At 33.9% G+C, this 27,108-nt stretch overlaps 1 protein-coding gene across 1 annotated transcript; it reads left to right on the top strand.

Moving 5' to 3' along the window:
* The first annotated feature begins 4,328 nt into the window (after positions 1-4,328).
* LOC126775689 (fatty acid synthase-like) lies at positions 4,329-26,797 on the top strand. Its single transcript, XM_050497752.1, is given in 42 exon segments — positions 4,329-4,481; positions 4,652-4,844; positions 5,405-5,525; positions 6,122-6,325; positions 6,470-6,586; positions 7,491-7,654; positions 7,903-8,045; positions 8,608-8,811; positions 9,208-9,335; positions 9,337-9,395; positions 9,606-9,765; positions 9,939-10,105; positions 10,332-10,483; positions 11,331-11,514; positions 11,632-11,780; positions 12,074-12,255; positions 12,473-12,592; positions 13,605-13,714; positions 14,191-14,381; positions 14,967-15,130; positions 15,553-15,816; positions 15,938-16,058; positions 16,513-16,803; positions 16,938-17,381; positions 19,233-19,403; positions 19,516-19,646; positions 19,862-20,012; positions 20,268-20,439; positions 20,830-20,942; positions 21,409-21,570; positions 21,692-21,820; positions 22,116-22,192; positions 22,494-22,649; positions 22,879-23,130; positions 23,287-23,440; positions 23,822-24,026; positions 24,223-24,373; positions 24,616-24,790; positions 24,993-25,172; positions 25,641-25,743; positions 26,224-26,658; positions 26,661-26,797. Coding segments are annotated over 42 exon segments (7,239 nt in total).
* Positions 26,798-27,108: the final 311 nt, after the last annotated feature.

The following is a 27,108-nucleotide window of genomic DNA, read 5'->3' as shown; positions in this document are numbered from 1 at the left end:
ATAGCACAAAAAGAAGTAAATAAGCAATTTCTCCAGGTCAATAACTACATTTTAAAGCTGAACATTAATAGAACAACCAAAAACTTAATACACGCACGCACATCTTCGCATCATAACAACCATAACTCTATGTGTACGTCATGGCTAGGACAATTGAAACTATGACTAAATAAAAATAAAGAGAAGTCCAAGTTTTTAGGATTCTATTCTTTCATATTTTGCTTCATTCGCATTAATTTGTAAAGTTTTTGTTACGTAGCCACTTCTACTTGTAGACGAAGGTAATATTCTTTAAGGCATTTTTTTAAAATTACAATTGAAAAATGACATTCACGTAAGGGAGGTGGTAGGTTATTCCAAATTTTTGCTGCAGCATATTTGAAAGAACCTTTAAATCCTACTGTCTTATGTTTAGGAATTAATAGTTTAATCTTCTCATTTTCTCGGACACTCCTATCTCTTCTATTCTCTAGCCAGTCAAGCTTTTGATATAAGTAATTTGGCTTTTTGCTCCGTACAATTTTATGTAAAGATACTGCTAGATGAAGCTTCCTACGTGATTTCATGTTTAAAATATTGTGACAATTAATGAAAGGAGCTACATGTGATCTCTTAGGAACGTCAAAACAAAACCTAGTGCAAGCATTTTGAACTCTTTGTACAGCTTTTTCGGTCTCCTTCAATAATCTGGGACCATACACTGTGTCACAGTAATTAAAAATCGATAAAATAAGTGACTCAACCAGGGTAACTCTCACTTTCTCCGACATGAAAGGTCTCAAACTATATAGAACTTTTAATTTATAAAAAGCATTTTTTATTTTCAGATTTAGATGTTCTATAAATCTGAGATTTTCGTCAACGTATAGACCAAGATTTTTAGCAACTTTTACTTGTTCTAAAGATTCATTGCCTATTTTGATCTGTAAGTTGTGTCCCTTAATGCATTCACGTTGATGTTTGCTGCCCAGTACCATATATTTTGATTTATTCGCATTAAGAACTAAATTATTTTTTTCCGACCACTGAGATATATGTTCTAAATCATTATTTATAAAATTTACTGAAATGTTTGTATTTTTTGGATCAAAGTGTAGATATACCTGAGTATCATCTGCGTACTGATGTATCTTACAGCTATTTAACTCGCGACTTAAATCCACTGTATATATGATAAAAAGGATTGGGCTTAGACTTGATCCTTGGGGGGTTCCACGTGTGTTAGATTTAATGTGCGAAATCAGCGGTTCCTTTTGTTCAGAACTTTCTATAGAAACATACTGTTTTCTTCCCTTTAAAAAAGACATGAACCATTTACAGGCATTGTGTGATATTCCATAGTAATATAATTTTGCCAACATAAGTTCAATATTTATACAATCAAAAGCTCTTGAAAAATCTAATAAAACGAGTATACTTCCGTTACCATTATCTGATGCCGAAAGAATATCATCTGTTACTGCTGATAACGCAGCGGCCGTTCCATGAGCTTTTCTAAAGCCAGATTGATGTTCTGGAAGTATGTTATGTGTTTCCAAGTAGGTTGTTAGTTGCATACATACGATTTTTTCTATAATTTTTGACATAACCGGAAGAATGCTGATGGGTCTTAGATCTTTATAGTTTTCTACTGATGTGATTTTTGGTAAAGGTATTACTTTTGCTATTTTCCATGAGTCTGGAAACGTGTGTGTTTTGATAGATTGATTAATGATATAGGTAATAATATCAAGCGTAACAGGCAAGGTTAATTTTATCATAGTTATTGAAATGTTATCATGCCCAATTGCATTTGAAGAGATGTTGTTTATTATGTTAAGTACTTGCTCTTTCGAGCATTCTTTTATGAAAAATTCGGTGTTCGAGTCTCGATTCGTTGTGAATTGAGCTAGTGTCTTTAAATCTGTGATTTCATTGCCTGGCAATGTCATAAAAAAATCGTTAATTTTGTCTGGTTCTTGCAAATGAGGTGGTATACAACCTGAATTGCCCTTGCCTAAGGGAGAAATTTTCTTAAAATGTTGCCACATTAGAACTGGTCTATTGGCATTTTTATTCACATAGAAATTTATATAAGCTTTTTTTTCTCTTTTTATACTTGCATTGGTAAAATTTTTGAACATTTTATAATATGACCAACTTGCATCATTTTTACTATTATGGGCTTTTTTTAGCGCCTCATCCCTTTTTTCCATCATTATTTTAATAACCTCGGTAATCCATGGATAAGAATTGTTTTTTATTTTTATGACTTTAACCGGTGCGTGTTTATCAAATAAATTTAATATTTCACAATTAAACTTTGCTACCATCTCATTGATGCTTTCAGATTCTTTGATTTTATTCCATGAAATATTTTTCAAATCTTCCCCAAATTCTTCCTCGTCTATATCATTAAAACATCTTTTGGTAATTGATTTTACCCCATCTTTTTGTTTTTTTATGTCAAAGTCTGCTAGTATTAAGGCATGGTCACTTAAGCAAGGATTGTGAATTACTTCAATTTTTGTACACAGCATTGGGGTGTCTGTTATTATTAAATCTAAAAGTGTTGCTGATGTCATAGTTATTCTCGTAGGCTCCTGAACTAACTGTGTGTAATTTTGTTGATCTAAGGACCTTAAAAATTCTTTTGTGTCGTTTGAACTACTATTTAAAAGGTCAATATTAAAATCAGTTAAGAGACATTGAAAACTGTACGCTGACAGGGAGCTCAAAGTTTCACTTAATTCTTCTATAGAGTTTCCAATATTTTGTGTTTCCGGCCTATAGACAGTCCCGATGGCTAAGCGAAGCCCTTTGTGTTGTAACTCAATCCACATTTGTTCTAGAGACGTTTTCGGATGTTGTATGATGTGAGTCCTGATTTTTTTTTTAATATAAAAACCAACACCACCTCCTCTTTTCCCTGTAGATCTGGGTATATGTTTAAAAATATACCCTGGTATTTGCAGCAGAGATATGTCGTCTCCTTCTCTAATCCAGGTTTCGTTTATGGCCAATACATCAGGCGAATGCTTTTCTATAGAAACTAAGAGTTCATCTCGTCCCGTGTTGAGTGATCTAACATTGAGCAAACTAAGTCTTAAATATTCCGTCATGTGATTGCTGCCTTGCTACCTGTTCCCCAAACATAAATATATAAGAATTTAAATTTGTTTATAATTTGAGTAGTTAACATGCCCTTGTTCATACAATAATTCAATAACTTAGATCTTCTTGATATAATAATTGTGGGTATAATAATATAAATAAGCATATTTGTCGTCTTTCCTATTGTTATGGTTATTATGATTACACGAGTATAGTGCAGTTTTAAATATACATAGAGTGAATGTGCATTTATTAATAATAATAATAAAAGTAAACATAAGACAAATAAAAACACGAAAAGTAAAAGTATGAAAAGAGTTATCGATAAAAACGAAGTTAATATGTAATTTAAACGCAACATCGGATCAAAATATCTGTGTTCTTATCCAAAATATCCAAGAACAGAAAGCAAGCAACGAATATTTTTATATAATTTTATTTCTGCTAAAGTACACTGGGTGGCTACAACGAAATTGGAGTCGTAATGCTTTTAATTTACATGCAATATTAATGTTCCAAAAAGCAGCTAATGAAAAAAAAAGTCTATGGTCAAAGTAAAACAAAAGCAATAGCCGTAGACTTGCCATCTAAACGATAAGTCATAGTAGCCTTACTTTTTTCTTTTTACCCACCTACAACAATGTTAAATTATAACAAACTAGTTTAAGAATTTACTAATACCCGCTTGTTCCATAATTTTTGTAGTTACTTATATGATGATGATGTATTTCTCATATTAAATGACTTGTATTCTTTTTTGAGAAATGAATGTGTTAAACAATAAAAATAACAAGCCAGGTCTAAGCCTTGAACTAGAATACCTATTAAATCCATAAAATCTTAATTAAAATTTTAAATTAATGCTTATTGAAATCAGTAGAGTAAGTCATAGTGCAAGTATTTGCAAGTCCAAGTTAAATAGTTATTGGGTTCAAATAATTATGGTAATTAATTAAAACAAAATTTTTGGTAACATATTCTACAAAAAGAGATTATACATATGAAAAATCCATCACAAACGTGCCTGGCGCGATAACTAAAGGTTGTTTTGCATATTAATTTTTTGATTTATTTTTTTGAGTGAAATAAATTTTACCATATTATACTAAATTTCATCAATATATTTTTTAAATTTTTTTTTATTTATAATGTAACATATTTCGATTCAAAAATGCTATGAGAGCCTACTTAAATAAAGGATATTATGATTTTAATCCAATGAAATATTTAGGGCAATGGCACCCACAATCGTCTCAGAAGATAGACTAACGTCGGGCCACCGGCTGTCACATCCAGAACCTGGAGAAGAAGTCGTCATCACCGGCATATCTGGAAAATTTCCTGATTCGGACTCTGTTATTCACTTGCAAGAAAATTTATTTAAAAAGGTATCGTTGATTATTTTAAATATAACTTAGAACTTTAAGGATTAATAACCAATAAAAGCAGCACTTGTGACTGTCATAACGAACTTATGACATATTGATTTAAAATAAGTAGTCAAAACCTGCAACTAGTGACGTAAGAAAGGAATTGTTTGATTTATCATTGTTTTCAGGTGGACCTCGTATCAGATGACGGTCGTCGCTGGAAACTGTCTCACCGTGAGATCCCACAGCGTACCGGTAAAATCAACCATATCGAGAAATTTGATGCCTTATTTTTTGGAGTGCCCTTCAAGGAGACGCACACCATAGACCCTATGTGTAGATTTCTTATGGAAAAAACATACGAAGCCATCATCGACGCTGGTAATTTATGTATTAGCATTTTTAGAATTTAAACTTAAGTGAAAATCGTTATTTATCTTATCGTTAAATATTATATTATTACTCCATTTATTTGAACGGGTGAACTGCCGTAATCCGTATCAGCCTGTGAATGTCCCACTGCTGGGCTAAAGGCCTCCTCTCCTCTTTTTGAGGAGAAGGTTTGGAGCTTATTCCACCACGCTGCTCCAATGCGGGTTGGTAGAATTCACATGTGGCAGAATTTCAGTGAAATTAGACACATGCAGGTTTCCTCACGATGTTTTCTTTCACCGTAAAGCACGAGATGAATTATAATCACAAATTAAGCACATGAAAATTCAGTGGTGCTTGCCCGGGTTTGAACCCACGATCATCGGTTAAGATTCACGCGGGTGAACTGCATTTAAATCTTATTTACGGTGTTTCATACGTCAATAAGTATGAAAAGACAAGATCATAAGTATTCAAAATTGATACGTTTTCCCGAGTAAAATGCTAATTTTAAATAGTGTCGTGTCGTGACAAATGAGTAATCAATTCTGACATATATCTATCACTAGGTTTGAATCCAAAAGAACTGCGCAACACTAAGACTGGTGTGTTCATTGGTTCTTGCTTCTCCGAATCTGAGAATACATGGTGGTACGAAAAAATGCAGGTCAATGAGTTCGGCTATTCAGGGTAAGTTAGCACAATCAGGAACAAGTCCTCAAAATAGCTTTAAATAACATATGATGAAATTCCTTTATAAAAAGTGCATAAGTAAACGAAATTTAGCTTATTTAAACAGAGTTATATTTACAGTAACTTGGGCGTATTTACGTTTTTTGGTTTGTAGTATTTCGAGGTCATAAAGTTATGGTTCAATCATTACCTGACATAAAAATCATTCACCCTATTATTTCCTTATTAAAATGAACATTTTAAACGATTCCAAATTAATAGAAAGTAGGAGAAATGGTTCTAGTTATTAAATCATCGCCCGTGTGACCCAATAATGACACGCGGTGTGCATCAAACAGTTGAAAAATTGATTATTTACAAATATATGTACTTCATTATTACATTTTTCCGGCTACAGGATTTTTTTAATGAAAAAAATTGTAGCTAGCAATTATTAATTTAAAAAATTATCTTACCAATGTAAACAAAATGTAGATTAGCTATTATTTTCAGATTTAATTTAATTAGCTATATGTGACATACATAATATTTTCCCAAATATTTTATAAATAATTAATTATATATTCCAAAAAATAATTTAAAGTAATTTTTAGCTGCTCCCGAGCCATGTTAGCTAACCGTATTTCCAAATGGCTTGGAGTCAACGGCCCTTCCTACACTATAGACTCAGGGTGCTCAAGTTCTCTTTACGCCATGAAACACGCGTTCAAAGCTATACGTGATGGCCATTGCGATGCAGCTATTGTTGGAGGATCGAATTTGTGCCTCCATCCCTACGTCTCTATGCATTTCTTTAGGTAAGGAAAAAAATAGTCCTTTTTGAAAATTCTGTGTCCATTTTATTCAATGTCAAGGAAAATTTTCTTTTAAGTTTAAATTTATATTATATTTTATTTATATATATATAATGCGAAAAATCAACGTCTATCGTAATATTTTAGACTGGGCGCATTATCACCTGATGGAATATGTAACAGTTTCGACAACAGTGCAAATGGTTATGCTCGATCTGAAGCAATTGTCGTTTGTTTATTGCAAAAGGCTAAGGATTCAAGAAGGTAATATAAGATTTTATTCGTCATATAGAATTTGATTGGCGTGGTTGGTAGAACACTTGCCTTTCACGCCGAAGGTTGTGGGTTCGATTCCCACCCAGGACAGACGTTTGTGTGCATGAACATGAATGTTTGTCCTGAGTCTGGGTGTAATTATCTATATAAGTATGTATTTACAAAAAAAGTAGTATATGTAGTATATCAGTTGTCTGGTTTCCATAGCACAAGCTTTGTACAAGCTTAATTTGGGATCAGATGGCCGTGTGTGAAAAATGTCCCAGGATATTATTATTATTATTATTATGCAGTATGTTATATATCATCACCATTAGGAAATTATTATCGGTTCACAAAACATTTGCGAAACAAATGTAGAAGTATCTATCAAGTAGATCTATCATATTCAATACTAGCTGTTGCCCGCGGCTTTGATCGCGCTTAAGGATAACCAATTAAGTAATACACATGACAACAATGGAATACGTTTTCTTTATACAAACTTCAATAACATAGTGAAGTTCTTAAAAAAATATTACTTGCACCTCCATAGCAGATATTGATATTGAGACATTGTGTATTTTGCATTTCGTTTTTTGCACCCAGCAGTATGTTTCTCAAGTTAATATCGAATATAAACATATGGCCGGTCTTACTCTTTATAAAAAATATAAAAAAACCACCCGTTTGGGTGGAATTTCTAAAAACTTTGAAATACTTGTTTTATCAATTCTATAAAGAAACACAAAAGTAAATTTCAATTTTTTGCAAATAGACATTAACTTTAAAAGAGGCAGTTATTTTTTATTGTATAGATTAAAAACCAGACGAATACGCCAATTCCAAACAAAATACTAATGAATATTATGATTAATAATTGACATAATTACTTGCTTAAATCTTTTCTCAGAGTCTATGCCCAAATTGTTCACGCTAAGACTAATTGTGATGGGTATAAAGAACATGGTATCTCCTACCCTTCTGGTGACATGCAGAAGGTATTGATCAGTGAATTTTATGAAGAGTGTTCTATTCCATTAAGCTCTCTCGAATATTTAGAAGCGCATGGAACGGGTATGTGAATTTTATACTTAATCTTTTGAAGTTATCACAAAATATTGGACAACTTAGAAAGATAAAATTGGTGATGTGATAAGTTGGTGTTATAGGAAAAACATTTAAGTAAATAATATAAAGTTTAATATTTTTATAGATAAAATAGGATGTTGCGTAATTAACTGCCTAATATTCGTTTTCGAAATATAAATAAGGTTAAAAAAAAAATTAACAAATAAATCAAACAAGAAGTCTTTTTTTAACAGGTACGAAGGTAGGAGACCCCGTGGAGCTTAACGTTATTGGTGACATTTTCTGTGCTGGCAGATCTGATCCTCTTATGATAGGATCTGTTAAGTCTAATTTGGGACACAGTGAGCCAACGTCAGGTCTTTGTTCTATTGCAAAGGTAAGAACTAATTATTAAATTATGAAGTTAGAATTTGTAGTATTGGTATTCTTTTAATAATAGAAAGTTAATGATAAGTTATTGGGTTTTTCTGTCTAAAAATTCTCAGTAGCAGCCCGGAGTCTGGAAGTTGGAAGTGTGTACACTTGTGCCTCGGAAAGCACGTAAAGCCGTTGGTCCTGCGCTTGAACTCTTTCCGATCGTGTCGGATAGCCGACCCATCGGATTATGAGAGTTAGGGAAGAGAGAGTGCACCTGTGTTTGTGCACACACTTGTGCACTATAATATCTCCTGCGTAGTTGGCTGAAATCGGTCTGGAGGACATTATTATTATTCTTTTAATAGTAATAACCTTCTTCTCGCTACGGTCAATAATATTGATTTTCTTACATTAGCATTATTTTCTTCAGCATTTCATTCTTTTTCTTTCATTATTTTCTTTCAGCATTAAGCTTTTGCTAAGAGTAGGTTTAACGAATAATTTAAATGATTGTGGTTTTTTCTTTGTTTAGAAACATATAAAATAACCTATTATCATCTATTGCGACAATATCCTTTCAGCTCTGCATCGCGTATACAACAGGGTATATTCCTCCAAATATTAATTACAAGAATCCAAAAGAAGGGGTACCGGCGCTCAAGGAGGGGAAACTCAAGGTGGTAACGGAAAAGCAACCGTGGGGTAGTGGGTTGTCTGGTATCAATAGCTTCGGCTTTGGAGGTGCTAACGCCCACGTCTTGCTCAAGAATATCGCGAGATCGAAGGTTAGTTACTAGCACAACGGTGACATTTTTAATTACGAAGAAAAATAAACCAATTGACATACGGAAGGCCAGAGCATGTATCGGATAGTCTTCGTTTGGTGTGAGCCAAGGAGTGGACGAGCGGTTCAGTGACTTGCAAGTGCTGTGCTATGCTTGTGCTGTGCTTGCAAGACTTGATATATACATATGTATGTAGTTACAGCCAAAATTGCCACATATACAATTTACAATTGATACTGGTAGATTATTTTTTTTTGTTATATACATATTATATATATCTTAAATTTAAATGTATCATTGCCAATCCTGTAGTAATCGCTTGCTAGTTAATAAATTGCCATGTCGATTATTATATATTAAAAAAATTAATTGATTAATTTGCTATTTTACAACTAGGTGAGCAATGGAATGCCATCAGATGATTTACCTCGATTGGTCTGCGTATCAGGCCGCACCGAATCAGCTGTGGCTAAGATTCTAGATGATCTTGAGTCGAAGACTGTTGACGTTGAACTTGTTAGACTTACACGCCATACACGATGAGGATATCAAGTTTCATTATGCAAGAGGATACATTTTATTGGGTAAAGCTTTCATCTAGAATTCAATGTCATTTTATAAATTAACAATAACTATCCGTATCGTAAAAAATCTGCGATCACGCCTTTCGTAAAAATTAAGAAAAAACAAGTGATTTTGAAGTTATATTGAATAATTATGCATATGTATATTTGAATTCAAACTTAAGTGTCGATTTTATGTAATATTCATTTAACTAACTCATTCGTACTCAGGGTCGACACCAACTAAGAGCGTGTCACTAGCCCGGAGCATCCAATACTTCTCTGGTGCCCATCTTCCAGTCTGCTTTGTATACTCGGGTATGGATTCTCAATGGGCAGGAATAGCTTTACAGCTCATGAGGGTCCCAGTATTCGCGGCAGCTATTTCCAAGTAAGAACAAAAGCAATATAAAAAATATTTTAAAATAATACTTAAAATATGCAGAAACCTTAAAAATACATTATGCAAATAAAAAAAAGCAACAATAAAAATACTAGTGAAAAAACGTAATGAAAATATGCTTACTAATAATGCTTAAAAGATAATTTACTGAACTTCCCCAGGTGCCACAAGGCTCTGGAGCCTAAAGGCATAAACTTGACGAAGCTCATAATGAATCCAGTTAAGACAAACGACAACATCATAAACTCCTTCATTGGTATCGCCGCTGTACAAATTGGTCTGACGGATGTCCTGAAAGCTGTGGGGATTGAACCGGACTTCATTATTGGTAAGAATACTGACATTCTGCAATAAGGGAAATAAAAATAAGCTTTACGACCTTCGGAATAGGGTATATGGATAAAATATTAACCATAAGCTAACTATGATGACATTTATGATGTTAATTTTTTTTATTGTAATAATCCTGAATTGCTCAACCTTTTTACCAAAGTATTATAATGTTTTTGGCTTTAAAGAAACAGGTTAGTAATTATTTTATTTCGTTATCTTATGACACAGTGTTGGTGAATTAGGTTGCGCTTACGTAGATGGCTGTTTAACAGCGGAACAGATGATTCTCTCTGCATATTATATAGGTTTGGCTTCCATCGAGACCTCAAACATTAAGGGATGCATGGCTGTTGTGGGTCTTGGACATAATGATGTAAGTTACAACTGGGACGTTGATCAGGTCAATCACTCAATTCAACACACTCACTACTGGTGGTAGGGCTTTGTGCAAGCTCGTCTGGGTAGGTACCACCCACTCATCAGATATTCTACCGTAAAACAGCAGTACTTGGTATTGTTGTGTTCCGGTTTGAAGGGTGAGTGAGCCAGTGTAATTTCAGGCACAAGGGACATAAACATCTTGGTTCCCAAGGTTGGTGGCGCATTGGCGGCATGTAAGCGATGGTTAACATTTCTTAAAATGCCAATGTCTATGGGCATTGGTGACCATTTACCATCAGGTGACCCATATGCTCGTCCGCCTTCCTATTCTACAATAAAAAATAAAAAAATAAGCAAAATAAATGGTAAATAGGGTATGCTTAAGATAAATATGTAATTGAAATGAAACCAAATTAAATAAAAATAATTGGAATTCCTTACAGCAGAGCCATCGCTAACTAAAGATGGCATGTATATGAAGGGTTTGAAGGCTTCAATTTCATCACCAAAGTTCCTCATAAGGTTCCGATGGTTGACATCCAACATGCCAATGTCTAAGGGCGTTTGGTGACCACTTACCATCAGGTGGCCCATATGCTCGTCCGCCTTCCTATTCTATAAAAAAAACACTCATTTTTTTAACTTTTAAAATTATTTAAATCGTACCAGGTATTTAGAGGTATTGTTACCTGAGCTGATTGTAAAATTATAAAATATTTTTTTATATACTTTAAGTATTTATTGAACACTTTTCTTTGATAGAATATGTTATTGACTAGTTTTGTTTTTGAAAACTATTCTACAGTATAAAATTACTTTGTTTTTGTATATAAAAACAGATGGATACATTACTTCCACCTGAACTTGAAGTGGCCTGCCACAATGGACCTGACTCCAGTATAATTACTGGCCCAGCGAATACAATGAGGACTTTTGTCGCCAAATTGTTAGCGCAAGGAATCTATGCCGAAGATGTAACTTGCTATAATATCGCCTACCATTCGCGATACATCGCTGAAGCTGGTGTGTTTCTATTTTATTTAATAACAATTATAATTTGTTTGATTTTTATAAGTTAAACAGACTACACATTTCAAATATCAAAATAAACATACCTTTCTAATTTCAATTTCCAAACAGGACCAATACTTCTTAAATATTTGAAGCAAGTAATTCCAGCTCCGAAACAGCGTTCAGAACGCTGGTTTTCCACTTCTATTCAGCAGGCATCGTGGAATGATCCCAAGGCTGAGTTGTCTTCCGCTGAATACCACACCAACAATTTAATGGTAAGTGCAAAACATCGCAAAATTATAGGTGAATTAAATCATTTGACAAAACTTTGTTTGTAAACATACATATTTTCTTTGTTCTTATCATAAATTCATATTACCTTTACGGTGATGTCTATTTGACTTTCATATTTAGTAGCGTAGTAGTGATGGCACTACTTATCTAAATGAATTGCAAAGCTTAAATGCAAACTTATTCAACATATAATTTTCTTTTGAATATTCACAATCCTAAATCATTCTTGGCTATTATACAACCAATTGTGCTACGCATATGTTTTTTTTATTAGAGTCCAGTATTCTTCGAGGCGGCAGCTCGTTTAATCCCAACAAATGCGATCACAATAGAGATAGCCCCAAATGGCCTCCTGCAGGAAATTTTACGTCGATCTCTTAAGAAGGATGTCATCAACGTTACTTGTTATGAGAGTAAACAGGACAACGTAGAGGTCCTCCTCACGGCTCTGGGCGAGTAAGTAATATTTTTTTCCGGATTTATCTGTTAATAGATTTTAACTAATAGTAAGACTTCTGTAGCTGATTGTACCATGAAATACAAATACTTATTTTACCATCAAACAGCAATATTTTATATTACAGTAAATACACGACACGATACGTGATACTATTTTTAATAGAAGTAGTTCAATATGTTGAATAGTCAAAATATAGAGTAAAAAAATTTGCAGGTTGTACAAAGCTGGATTAAATCCGCACCTAGCAAACATTTACCCGACTGTAAATTTTCCCGTTTCGCAAGGAACTCCCATGCTTTCACACCTCGTAGAATGGGAACACAGTGAGGACTGGTGAGTTGAGTTTTTAATAATATATGATAAATATATTCCGGCGCCTTTAGTGCCGGCGAGTCCCACGTACATTTTATGTGGGAGAAACGCATAAATGCGATTTTTCAGCAAAAAAAGGGAATTTAATAGGAAAACAATCTTCGGGCAAAATTCGGGTTAGTTAGTTTTATACGATTGGCTCGGGCGATAGTATATAAGACCAAATTATAGCAACTAATATAATCATTCAAATTCTGTTATTTAATGTACCGTCGTTATATGAAAAGAAAACATAATGGCTGCTTTTATGCTCATGTATATAATGGTTATGAATTTTAGTAGGAAAAATGTTTATCTTAATATCGTCTACTACTCCGGCCTTATTCATATCAAGACTCACGGGCACACAATCACAGGTGCAGCTATACAGAGGGAGGATACAGCTGAAATTACAATCATGTATAAGCAAGTTCGCTATTTTTGCACTGTCCTGTAAAAAGTTCTCTATTGTCTATGAATATAGATAAAATATTAAAATTATAATAAAAGCATAACATCTATAAGTTGGTTGCTGATGTTTTCAACCATCGGAATGCTACAACCATGTACCAACACTAATTTAAATAATCTGCAAAGACACAAAACAAAAAAATAAAAACACTATTCCACTATCATTATTTAACACCAACTAAATTACTGTTCAAGAAAACTATTACCTTAAATATCAAACAACTTTATACATATCACACTTGCATTCATATTAAAAAACTATCAACTAATTCTATTAAATCGTTTATAAAACTACAAACAAAATTAACACATCACAACTAAAAAATTTAACAAACGGAAACTTAAAAAACATGTCCCTACAATGTAGTGTTACTCCAATTTCTCCTCAATTTATATTATCAATCCAATCCGAGTATCCAAAAGCAAAAATAATTACCTTATTTTAAGCGAACTATGTTAGTTCTTATGAGAAAATAAATTCTTTAAACCCATGTCATAATTGTAAATTCGTTGGTATTTATAGGTACGTGACGTCATATGGTACCCAAATCAAGGTGAAGTCTGGTGAGAGAACAGTGGAAGTGTCCACTACTCAGGAAGTCTACGATTATATGGTCGGTCACGTCATAGATGGTATGACTCATTTTCTGTTGATTTAATAAGCACTAGCCGAAATTTAAATCTTCAATTTATTTAAATATTATAATTCAAATGACCAAACAACTTCTTTTAGATTCTTCTTTTGTTTGGCCGTTGTTTTTCGTGTTAGTGTAACGTAAAGCTCTCATTCTCTCGTTCTTATTCATTTCATGTGTTATTTATTTATGTATGTATATGTTATTTTACTTTACTTTTTACTTTATTGTACACTACAAAGAGAAAAAAAAATACAAAACATGGATACAGCCTAAATAAAAGTAGCATATATTTTTGGCGACCTTATCGCTACGTAGCCGATCTCTTCCAGGCAACCAACAGTGTAATAACTCGTAGGATATGTTACTTTTGGTTATATTATTTATCATATTATCTTATATCAGTCACATATTCAAAATCTATTTTTTTACGCTTGTTTTCATCCTCTAACTGTTGAATCATTTCCGTCCTAGGTCGTAACTTGTACCCAGCTACCGGTTACATACAGATGGTGTGGGAGAGTCTTGCTGGGATGATGGGACACCTATTTACTGAAGTATCCGTGGTTTTCGAGAACATTCGATTCCTAAGAGCTACAAACATACCTAAAAGTGGAAAATTGGAGTTCATTGTTATGATCCAAAGAGGAAGTGGACAGTTTGAGGTTTTTATATTTTAAGCTTATTTATAAAAAAATACCATCGTAGGCTGTATCAGGAACGCAGAATCAGTGTAGTATGTGTAACGACTTGTGCATCTTATACAGTGTGTGTTAAGCGCTAGATCTTGTACACTAGACAGTACAGGCCATTATATAGATATGATAAAAGAAAGAAATAAATGAGTGTAATTTATATACATATAAATCAAACATAAGCATAAGTACGAGTAATGACTTCTATACTCTAAATAATGATAGTAAAATACTGCCGGTAGTTAACATATTTCATTACATTTGGTTTTTGCAAGTGTACCTACTACCCTATAAACCGAAATGAATGACGTGCCATGTATTGTTAATACCGTATAGTATAAAAAGATCGAGGGGAGGTCAAAGCTAGAGGAACACTCATCGATACGCTTGAACCGGTAGTCAGTTTGTCAGTTTCAAATTCAGTTATTGCTGGCAGCAGGGCTTTGTGCAAGCTCGTCTGGGTAGGTTATACTCATCAGATATTCTACCTCAAAACAGCAGTACTTGCTATTGTTATGAAAATGATAATTTTAACTAAAATGTAACATTAAACAGGTTGTTGAAAGCGGTGCATCCATTGTGACTGGACGTGTATACGCAAAGAAGAACGTTGGAGAAGATTACTACGCGCTTCCTTCCGAATCCACGGGATCTAATGAAAAATATCTACTTACAAAAGACTTTTACAAGGAGCTACGTTTAAGGGGCTATCAGTACAGGTATTTCACAGTTAAAACTTAAGTGACGGAAGTTTATTATCATTATTTTTAAAATTATTAATCTTGTTACAAATAGTTTCCAATGTAAATAGATTATACTGCTACTCATTTTTTATCATAGATTTGACATTACCGACATTTTAAATAATTCCTATCGAGAATATTAGTTAATTATTTCTTAGTTTCATTATTTTTTATACTAATATAATAATCAGTTTATAGAAAAGTGTTTTTAATGGAGTAACACACAGTAGATATTTTGATTGATTATTTTATAATATATAAATTCTTTTAATAATATATACATGACCTTATATCTGAAAGTATGTGTAAGTGAAAGTAAGAATATTTGTGAAAGTAGCTGTTTCGGATTTTCTTGGCATTCTAAAAAAGGCAGTAATTTAAATTAATTTAATTCACAGCGGCCTCTTCCGAGGTGTTCTTGGATGTAATGTGGAGGGTACCCGTGGTCGCTTGGCTTGGGACGAAAACTGGGTCACCTTCATGGACTGCATGCTGCAGATGAAAATCATCGGCGAAGACACCCGAGGACTATTTGTGCCCACGAGGATTGAAAAGCTCAGCATAGATGGAAATATGCATTATGACGCTTTATCCAAAATGAACAAAAATCAAGCAAAACCGTCGTTTGAGATTAGAGTGTATCCTTATATCGATATTATTAGGTAACCTTTTTCGGATATAATTTTTAAATAAATGTTATTATATGAGAAGTATTTTTTCGAGATTTGAAAATATTATTTTAAGATATTCTAAATATGTGCAATTACTTTTATTTTCTGGTAGGGCTGGTGGTGTGGAAATTCGAGGTTTACACGCGACACCAATTTCAAGAAGAATTCCTCTTGGCGTACCAGTTTTGGAAAAGAACGTATTCATTCCCAACATAGGAAAGTCTAAAATGAAGGTACAATTATTGACATGCTTATCACTAGTCCCGTGTCCCTCAATTGAAGTACAAATTAAAAAATAATGTTTCCCGCTGTTTTATTTGCGAACAAAAAAAAAAATTATAACAAAGTAGTCTTTAACAAGATAAGTCATAAAAAACTTTATACATCACGATTGTTTGAATGAAAGACACATACACATAGATACATGACAATTCTGGCTCATAAGTAACAAAAATAAGGTTTCTATTAAAATTAAGGTTATTATTAATTGCATATTAACTAATGCATGCAGGATAGTTTTGTGAAATTTAAAATTCTCATTTGTTACACAAATTCGTTACCGGAATCGAGTAGTCGATATCGTTTCTTAATAAATGACAACCAGTCATGCTCTATGGTACTAGTAAAACTATATTCGATAATGAAATAACGCACATCGTAACTAATAAAGTATAAAATTATTTTCAGATTGAAGACATTCTTAGAAGCAACGTCCAGCTTGTACTTGAAAACATACAAACTTATAAAGTTAAAAGTATTGAAATTGTTGATGTAGAGTACAAAAATAACGGATTCGAACCTATAATGGATAAAATCTCAGACGTCTTAAATGACCTGCCTTTGGTACAAGCTGAATTATCTGTTATCTCTGAGGATGCTATTGAAATGCCTTCTAACATTTCTGTGGAAAATAAAAAGATGATTGGAGAAAATAATACCCTCATACTAATCGGTGCTAATCTACTTCAGAGACCTGAAGCGAGTATTGTTTATAATATTTTTTGTTCAAATAGATAATAGAAAAATTAAATATATGTGATGTTTGAAACGGATAAGAAAGGTTAACGAAAAGGTAACACAATCTTGGTAGTAAATATAACTTGTTTTTGTAGGTACTTGAAAATGCGTTAGCTGCTATTCGACCCCAAGGTTTTATCATGAGCCGAGAGAAAGAAGCCATTAATCCAAAAGATTTTTCTGATAAATACGACATTATTACCACACAAAATACTGGATTTGAATACATAGTCCTCTTACGAAAACGAGTTGATGCAAAGCCGGCTAAATTCATCAAAATGATCTCGACTGATCAAACTTTTGCTTGGATAGATCAAATTAAGGATGAACTAGAGACAGGACAAAAAATAGTTATATATAGTCAAGATGAGGACATAAATGGACTATTAGGTTTCATTAACTGCCTGAGGAAGGAACCTGGTGGAGAAGTTGTCTGCGGTTTATTAATTGCCGATCCATCGGCACCACCATTCAATCCAGATTTAGAATTTTATGAAGACCAGTTAGATATGGATTTGGCTATAAATGTTTATCAGGAAGTAAGTGAATAACATTTTTTATATTTCTAGACAAATAAAATTGACATTTTAAATTGAATAACCAAGGTCAGATTTTTAAGTCATGGGAAACATTAACGAATTACACGTATTCTGTACTATTAAATTAATAACAGTAATACGAGGCATGCCTTTTAAGTTTTGTCGTTTGAAGAAAAAAACACAACTAGAACCTTATAGTAGTTTTTATTGTTTTTCAAAGTATTCACCACGTAGCTTAATACACTTTTCCATTCGCTCAAACCATTTATTATAACATTTATTTCACTCTAACGTGGGGGTGTTCAAAATGGCTGACTTGAAAGCGGCGACTGCTTCTTCACCGGACTTGGACCTTTGACCACGAAGACTTTTCTTAATTTTAGGAAATGTAAAGAAATCGTTAAGGCTTAGGTCAGGACTGTATTGAGGATACCTGGGACTCGTGCTCGACGGTAGGTGGAAGTTCGAAGAGCACTTCCGGCGCTTGGCCCCAAAGTTGGTGGCTGCAGCCGGGGTGCTAGGGAGGATCCTCCCGAACGTGGGTGGGCCAGGAGGCTCCTGCAGGCGCCTGTACACCGGCGTCGTGCGCTCGATGGCGCTCTACGGGGCACCGATATGGGCGGACGCTCTGAGCGCCCGTAACGTCGCCTCGCTGCGACGTCCGCAGCGAGGCTACGTTAATTAGTATTAATAACGTTAACGTTGCCTTTCCTCCCCGAAAAAAAAAAAAAAAAAAAAAAAAAAAAAAAACTGTATTGAGGATGGTCAAGAATTTCTACTTTTTTCTGCTTCAAATACTCAATCGTTTGACGAGCGCTGTGTGAGCTTGCGTTGTCGTGGTGCAGGATGATGCGTCGCTTTGAGTTAGATTTTCGAAGTTCGGCGATGACTTGTAGTAAGCAAACTGTGGATCGTAGAACGGTTACCGCAGAGTGCGTTAACCGTTCTACGATCTTCAAGTGCAATAGTCGCAACATGGCCGGTTTTTCGAACGTGGCCACCATCTTCTTTGAAGTGCTTTGAAGGCTTTGGCTCGTCTTGAAAGACCCAGATTGTAGATTGTTGTTTGGAATCAGGATCGTAGGCATAGATCCAAGATTCGCCACCACTGATCATGTCGTAGACGTGATTTGACTCTCCTCGGTTGAACCTTTGCAGAGTTTTCTTACACCATCTGACGCGGGCCGCCTTCTAATCGTTGGAAAGCAGATGCGGTATCCAACGGCAAACTAGCTTTCTCACACCAAGTGCTTCATGCAAGATCTTCTGAATGGTTGTCCCTGAGATACCTAATAAAACCTCTATCTCTCGATACGACACATGACGATCTTCGAGAATTATTAGTCCCACAACAATGATGTTATCTTCAGTGAAGGCGGATTTTGGGCGTCCTTCGCGAGATTTGTCACTAACACTAGTATGTCCACTCTGGAATTCTAAATACCATCGTTCGACAGTCCGCAGACATGGGGCTTCATCACTGAATACAAATGTTAACTCTTCAAAACACTGAAGCCGTGTCAGGCCTCTTCTAAAGTTGTAGAAAATTATTGCACGAACATTTTCCTTAGAAAGATTCATTTTCGTACGTAACCTGACAGATTCCAATCGACGCCGTGACTAAACAATAGCATTAATCCGAATACTTTCAACTGTTTAACAATAAATAACTTTCAAAATTTAAACACATTCGAATATAGAACAGTTCCAAATTCAAACTTGCCGGGAATTATGGAAGCGACAGAACTTAAAAGGCATGCCTTTTATTTGACTAATGTAATGTAAGGTAAAAAAATAAGCCACTCAAAAAGTTTCAGAAAAGTATATACTTTGATTTTTTTTCATACTTAGGGCCAATGGGGAACCTACCGGCACTTACTTTTGGGTGACTTGGATACAATCCAGTCACATCATGCCTATGTGAACACCGTTACTATTGGAGACCTGACTTCACTAAGCTGGCTCGAAGGACCCATCAGGGAAAATCCAGTTTTCAAGAACCCAGATAACATTCTTATACATGTAATAATTGCACACTTTAATTTGGAATATTAAATGTTGGCTATATTGTGATAAATAGCCTGAGCGACTAAAATAATTAATATGAAAATTACTAATTAGTTGGTAAAACCAGGTATATTGCGCGGCTTTAAACTTCCGCGACGTGATGACGGCTATGGGACGCGTGTCGGTCGACGCAGTCGCGACAGGCAGACTTGCGCAAGAGTGCGTCCAAGGGTTCGAGGTTGTTGGCAGAACATGCAAGTAAGGGTTTTAATTTAAGTAACATTTAAAAAAAAACTTTGTTTTTGCTTACCGGACTTTCTCAGACTTGAGATTCTAACTGTACTGGTTGACGATAGATTTTTTGACTATCAAGAAGCAAATCCAATGCCTCTATAGAAATAAGATTTTATTCTGTTTTCATTTACTTTTAATTTTATTAATAAGTTTTTTTTTTATTTAAATATTTCGTGCAGTGGTACCAGAGTAATGGGTATGGTGAGGGATAGCGGTATGTCTAACATGGTTGTAGCAGATAAGGCGCTCTTATGGGGCTTCCCTGACGAGTGGACTTTCGAGGAAGCTGCAAGTGTGCCTGTGGCATACGGAACTGTATACTATGCATTGGTAAGTCAGATATTAAAGATATGCATATATTTATGGATGACTTATTCTCATCAATCCAGTCTTATGTTTATATGAATTTCACTTTTGATAAAATATGTTATATTTTAACTCAAACTATTGATTATAGGGCTTTGTACTCGTACTGGCAAGATTGGTGGGACATTGAGGATATAATAATTATTAGATGTCTCAATTAGAACGTTCAACATTCATATTAAATAAATAAAATAACAATGAGCTGCGTCAATTCAACAGGTAATGGTAGGTCAGATGCAAAGAGGAGAATCAATCTTAATCCATGCCGGCTCTGGTGGTGTTGGTCAAGCAGCTATCAACGTCGCTCTTCGTTACGGATGCGAAGTGTTCACTACTGTTGGTACTCCAGAGAAAAGAGCTTTCATCAAGAGGCTTTTCCCGCAACTTAAAGGTAATATAAATAATAAAAAAATCTATGAAAACTTCTTAAAACAACGATATAACTTATACCACCCTCAAAGAATTTGAAGATGTTTATAATAAGATTAAAAAATGTTCCTGAAAATATACATTACTCCCACAGAATGGATTTGATGTTATTACGGACGTTCATAATAGAAGACTGTTTTATATCAAAATAAAAATATTCGATCCAACAAAATGCTGCTACAACATTACGCGGTCATAATTTGTACAGCGGCAATATTTTTATTTTGATCTGTATATATATAGTGAATGTTAATTACTCAATTTTTATCATGTTAAAAAATGCTGGGAACTTCAGAAAGACATCGGATGTAGAAAAGAAACAATATCTTAACCAACTTTCATATTGTCGCAGATAGTCATATCGGTAATTCTCGTGACACGTCCTTCGAAGACATGATTAGGAAACAAACAAACGGAAAGGGGGTGGATATGGTCCTCAATTCACTTGCTGATGAAAAATTACAGGTATTTTGGTATATTTAACTTTATATGAAGATTCTTATAAAGATTTTTATGTCTTACGTCCTGCAAACATCAAATTCGTTCTGACATTTGTGCTCTCATCATTTATTAAATATTTAATTAAATTGATTGTAAGAAATACCGTATCGTAAACTAAAAAGTGGTATTATTTATAGGTTATTCCAATACCTCATTGATTTACTCATATTGTATCTATAATTTCATTATGTTTTAGATATTGAATATTTTGTTGCATTATTTCATCTTTATCAATAAAAACTTAAGAATTTGTAACCGATTGATATCTTACATATGTTTTGCATCATACGTACCGTCTACAATTTTTAGACCCTACATTAGTAAAACAAACATGTATATACGTTATATCCGTTTGCTTACACCAGAAGATTTTCCATCTTCCGTCCAGATACCGTCGCTGAGTAAAGTTAATTTTGGTTTGTTGTTTAAGGCTTCTGTTCGTTGCCTCGGTTATCGAGGCCGCTTCCTGGAAATCGGAAAGTTTGACATCTTCAACAACACACTTATTGGAATGTACTTTTTCCTGAAGGAGATATCCTTTCACGGAATCATGTTGGACTCAGTTTTTGACCAAGCCTACGAATTTAGAAAGGTAACGTTCAACTTATATATCCTATTAACACCAAAATAAAGATGTCGAAAACGTTTCTATACGAATGGTGATTTTAGTTTTTTACTGTCTACTAAACATGTCGTCAAACAACATTGAACAGATCCTTCAAGATCTACTGTTATCTGGTGTCGAGAGCGGCGCTGTCCGTCCGCTAACACACTGCACTTTCGAGAAGAACCAAATCGAGACCGCATTCAGATACATGGCCGCTGGAAAACATATTGGAAAGGTAATCTCTAAAATAATTCAGTAGCTGCGAGACAAACAAAATAGTTATAGTTACGTTTGCGTAACAAAAGAAAAATTACCACTATTGTGATGAGCATTACTATGAGTACCTCTGACCATGGGACCTGACTATTTGCGTTGTTATGCCTCAGTAACCCTTTAATAAAATTAGTGAAAAGTAGAGAACCGTACAAAACATTGTCGCTGTAGTGCTTTGGTGGGAGCAACATACATCACGTGACTGTACAGAAGTGAAGAACCAGAAACTACTTTATTTATTAAGAAATTTGTTTCAGGTGATTATTAAAATTCGTGATGAAGATCGAAGTGTTTTTACAAAACCGAAGAGTATATATATGGAAGTTGTTCCTAGGTACGTAATTAATAGTTACGTAATAAAAAAATATTTCAATTAATCACAAAATTAATTCACCCAATTTGAAGTGTCAATATTTATAATAGAATAACTAACGTTATTTTAAATTAGTAAGCTTAGCAACCTTAAGGCAAATGCAGTGCGATCCATAATAACAAATCTTCCAATTTTACCACAAGTACGCCCCACCTTTTTTTTTCTTCTAGAAGAATCACCTTTGTTTCTTTGAAAATTAATTGTTATTTTTACTTTTATATTTGCTATCTAATAACTTAAACAAGATGGATTTATCTTTTAGATACATGTGTGATGAAGAATTAGTATACATTGTGGTGGGTGGTCTCGGAGGTTTCGGTTTGGAACTAGCAGACTGGCTCATCATGAGGGGAGCCAGGAAATTACTACTCACCTCAAGGCGAGGTGTTAGTAACGGTTACCAATTATCACGGTTAAGGTGAGTAATCTTCATGTATTGCATTTTTAAATTAAACATTTAAATTAGTGTAATTACTTGAGAACAAGTTATTTCATTCAGACATATATTATATTGCAAATTTGATCTTTGAAATATAAGTTATGTAAAAGTACTGTAAGGATAGTACAAGTTTAATGCTATTTTCTAACAATTATACCAGAAATTACGTATGGAAAATATTGTACTCGTATTTGTTCATATTTAATAGAGCCTGGAAGGGTTATGGAGCTGATGTCCAAATTTCAACTCACGATATCACAACAGAGGAAGGATGTGAACAAATGTTAAAGATGGCGAACGCTATGGGAGAAGTTGAGGCGATATTCAACTTGGCAGTTATATTAAAAGATTCTCTCTTTGAGAATCAGACTCCTGAATCATTTAAGATATCGTTTGCACCCAAAGCACAGGCTACGATGAATTTGGACAAGTTATCGCAAAAATTGTGCCCAAAATTAAAGTAAGTTTTCCTACATTATTGCACACATACGGACATTATAGTGTTGCGATTAACGCTATGTCATTTATTAAAGTGGTTATTAAAATAATAAGATGATTTCACCTCAATTCGTCCCATTATATTACTTATATTAGATATTAATCCTGCATTTACTAGGGACTTCGTGATATTCTCATCGGTCTCTTGCGGTCGCGGTAATGCTGGTCAGACCAATTACGGCTTCTCCAACTCCGTGATGGAGAGGATCTGTGAAATGAGGAACAAGCTCGGCCTTCCTGCGCTCGCTGTGCAATGGGGTGCCATTGGTGACGTAAGTATTGCAATATTTGAAAGTAAAATGTTTTCAATAGGGTTTAAATTAAACACTTGTCTTAGGAGTTAGTACGCAAACGGTCATAGCTGTAAACGGCCCGTTGTCGTTGAGCAACAAAGTTAATGTATAGCTTGTTATGTAGAACGTAGTTAAACAAACTGAAAATTAATTACATAGCTAGAATAATGTTTCGGGAAATAGGTACTCATACTACTGTTGACAATTATTTTGACATAGTTCTAGACGAAAGAAATCAATAGGTAATACATTTTTTAACTATAATTAAAAATATTATCATCGAGTAAATAATAAAGTTTATTAAAATTGACTTAACCTATAATAATGAACCTAAAATACATTATTTACATTTTTGGTTAGGTTGGTCTCGTAGCAGACATGCAAGATGAAGACGTTCTATTGGAAATCGGTGGAACTCTTCAACAAAGGATTTCCTCCTGTCTCCTCACTCTCGACAAGTTCTTGAAACAGGATGCCGTGATAGTGTCCTCAATAGTGGTAGCCGAAAAGAAGGCTGGTGGTTCTGGGTGTGGAAGCATTGTGGATGCAGTTGCCCAAATTTTGGGTAAGAATAACAATTAATAACATTAAAGTCTTTACTGGCTAAATAAATCAGTACTCATCGCTTGCTGATATGATTAATTATTATAATCTATACTTAATTTCTTCTTATATGATAAACTTTTTCTGCATTTTTTACGTAAACTATTTGGAAATTTAACACGAGTTTCGATTACTGTCTCGTTTTCTCTAACTATTAGGTATTACGGATCTAAAGAGAGTGTCTCAACAAGTGCCACTTGCGGAACTGGGTATGGACAGTATGATGGCGATTGAAATCAAACAGACCTTAGAGCGAGAATATGAAATTTTCCTGACAGCAGCAGATATTAGAACCTTGACATTTTCAAGGTAATTACTGTTTCAAATTCAATTTTTAATTTTTTATAAGCTTTAATGCACACAAACACAAATAAACCATAGCGCAATAAATTTATTGATTTTGGATTTCATAATAAACCAACACTCTTTTATTGTCTGCTACCTCCTTATGTCTATTAACTTAGAAGCCTTCTTCGAGATCTAATAAAGTAAAAAAAAAACTTTCATATTACCAATATATTGATTTTATAATTATTTCTATATACCAACAGATTAGTAGAATTAACAGCTCAAAAAGAAGCAACAGCATCGACATCAGTGTTAGTCCATCAATCCAGTAATGAAGATGCGGTTGGACTTAAAGTCCTTATGAGGAACTTTGGTGATGAAATTGAAGCCTTCAAACCCTTCATATACATGCCATCTTTAGTTAGCGATGGCTCTGCTGTAAGGGATTCCAATTATTTTTATTTAATTTGGTTTCATTTCAATCACTTATTTATCTTAAACATACGCTATTAACCATTTATTTTGCTTATTAGTTAATAGAGAAAATAAATAATAAAAAGGCTAATTTATGTTTAAAATTTAATCATTTTTAAAATACAGTTATTGAATACATAAAAATCTTGTGAAAATTTCTTTACAGAGAGATATATCAGTTTATAAAAAGGAATCGATAATGTTTATGCTGCCCGGTCTAGAAGGTTGCGCTGCGGTAATGGCGACTTTATGCCGTAGGCTTAAGATTAAGATCTGCGTCCTGCAGTGCGCGAATAATGAAGAAAAGCAGGATACTTTAGACTCTTTTGTCAATAGGTTACACAAGGTATGTGTCAATAAAAAAGATTTAAACCGATTTTGACCACAACGGCCATTGTCAAGGGAGACTAGCCACCTGCATGAACATGTTGTAGTGCACAGCTGTGTGCACTTTTTTTTCACATAATCCGATGGGACGATGTGCTGAATTCAGCAGGCGCAGAAGCAGTGGATTTAGGTTTTTTTGAGGTACTTGAGTCTTTATACCTTCAACTTTTAGACTCCGGGCTGCTGCTTTGAACCTAGGACCTCTAGATCTATGGCTTATAATCTAAACACTAGACCAACGAGGTGTATGAAGATATATATGGATAATTATTTTGTAGAATGTTCAGAAAACTATTTTAATAATTTTATTTTCCAAAAATCATAAGGCTGATAGAAAAATTTGATAAAAATAAAATAGCGATTGCAAGCATTTTTAGGTCGTCGATGACGATAAATGAAGTAATTCTTTTATCACATTTTTTTTTAGGTAGTAAAATCAAAACTAGCTCCTGAAAATCCGTACATACTTCTTGGATATAGTTTTGGTACTCTACCCATGTTGAAATTGGCAGGCGTATTGGAAAACGAAGGTATCTTAAAAAAATAAATCTTTAATATTTGACTTGGTTAAGTAGGTATATCTCAAGGATTAAATTATTTGATAAACAATAAAACATTATTTGATAAACAAGCTTTAGAGTCAGTTCTTAAAAAAAACATTGAAGCTATTTTTCGTCTAAAAATATAGTGTATAAGATAATATTTGACAGTCGCTCACTTGACAGAAAAGTTGAGAAAAAACTTATCGTCATTTAATGTATGTCTAAACAGTAGAAATAAACGTGCTATGTATGGAGATAAATAAGGCAAGAGGTACAGCAAAACTAACATGATGACATAACATAACATGTGCAAGAACGTAGCAACTAGTTACGACGTCCATATTATTCGCATATATCTTAGGAATATGTGAAATGGAAATCAATATTTTTTCATTCAAAATTCATTATATATTCTATATATTATATGAATAATAAAAAATATTTGCATCAGACACATTAAATTTTCAGGTCACAACGGTACGATATTCTGCATAGACGGCAGTCCGGATTATCTCTACGGTGTAATTACCAAGACAATGTCCGTCAAAAGTGACACCCAGTTACAAAACAGCTTAATTTGTAAAACAATCGACATGATCGCTCCGAAAAACGACATCAATGGGACACTCATGGAGAAACTTAAAGAAATCGAATCGTACGACGAAAGAATTAATTATGCGTTAAAGGTATCTTCAGCACAGCTTAAATATACAGATAAATTTATAAAATTTATCGCGACCGCTAGTTTTGACCGTCTCAAAATGATCCTTAATCAAAGTGAATTGAAGCCAATTAAAGCTCCAATAGTTCTTTTGCGTCCGAAGGATAACCCACCATTCTTTGTGATCGAAGAAAATTATGGTCTGGACAAACTCACAGGAGGTTCGGTGACGGTTCATTTCATCGAGGCAATCATATCACTATAATTGAGAACAAGGATTGTGCAAATATTATCAATAGAGTTTTAGATGAACTAAATGGAGAAAAGATTGACAAGAACGTTGTAAATATGGTCAAAACACAGCAGTTAATAGAAGCTTAATTATGTTAATGAGTTATTAGTAAATCTTGTAAGGATGTACTTCATTATTAAAAGTATAAAAAAATATTTATGTTTAATTTTCTTTGACTTTTTTAGTCCAAGTATATTTCTAAGTCTTCAATGATTGTGAGATAATAAATCTGTTATGCATAATATCACATATCACATAAAACTACAAAAGAATTAAATTTCTACACAAATAAAATAAAGTTGATGGAAGGGAGCATTATGGGACTTATCGGCGATAAAGGTTGATCAGCCCACCAGGATCCCAGACATTGATGGGCAAGCGCCTTCTCTACTGGATCTTC

The sequence above is a fragment of the Nymphalis io genome, chromosome 18 (genome assembly GCF_905147045.1).
Source record: "Nymphalis io chromosome 18, ilAglIoxx1.1, whole genome shotgun sequence".
In the NCBI taxonomy this organism is placed as follows: Eukaryota; Metazoa; Arthropoda; class Insecta; order Lepidoptera; family Nymphalidae; genus Nymphalis; species Nymphalis io.
Note: the sequence above shows the minus strand (reverse complement) of the source record. Positions and strands in the feature narration are given on the sequence as shown.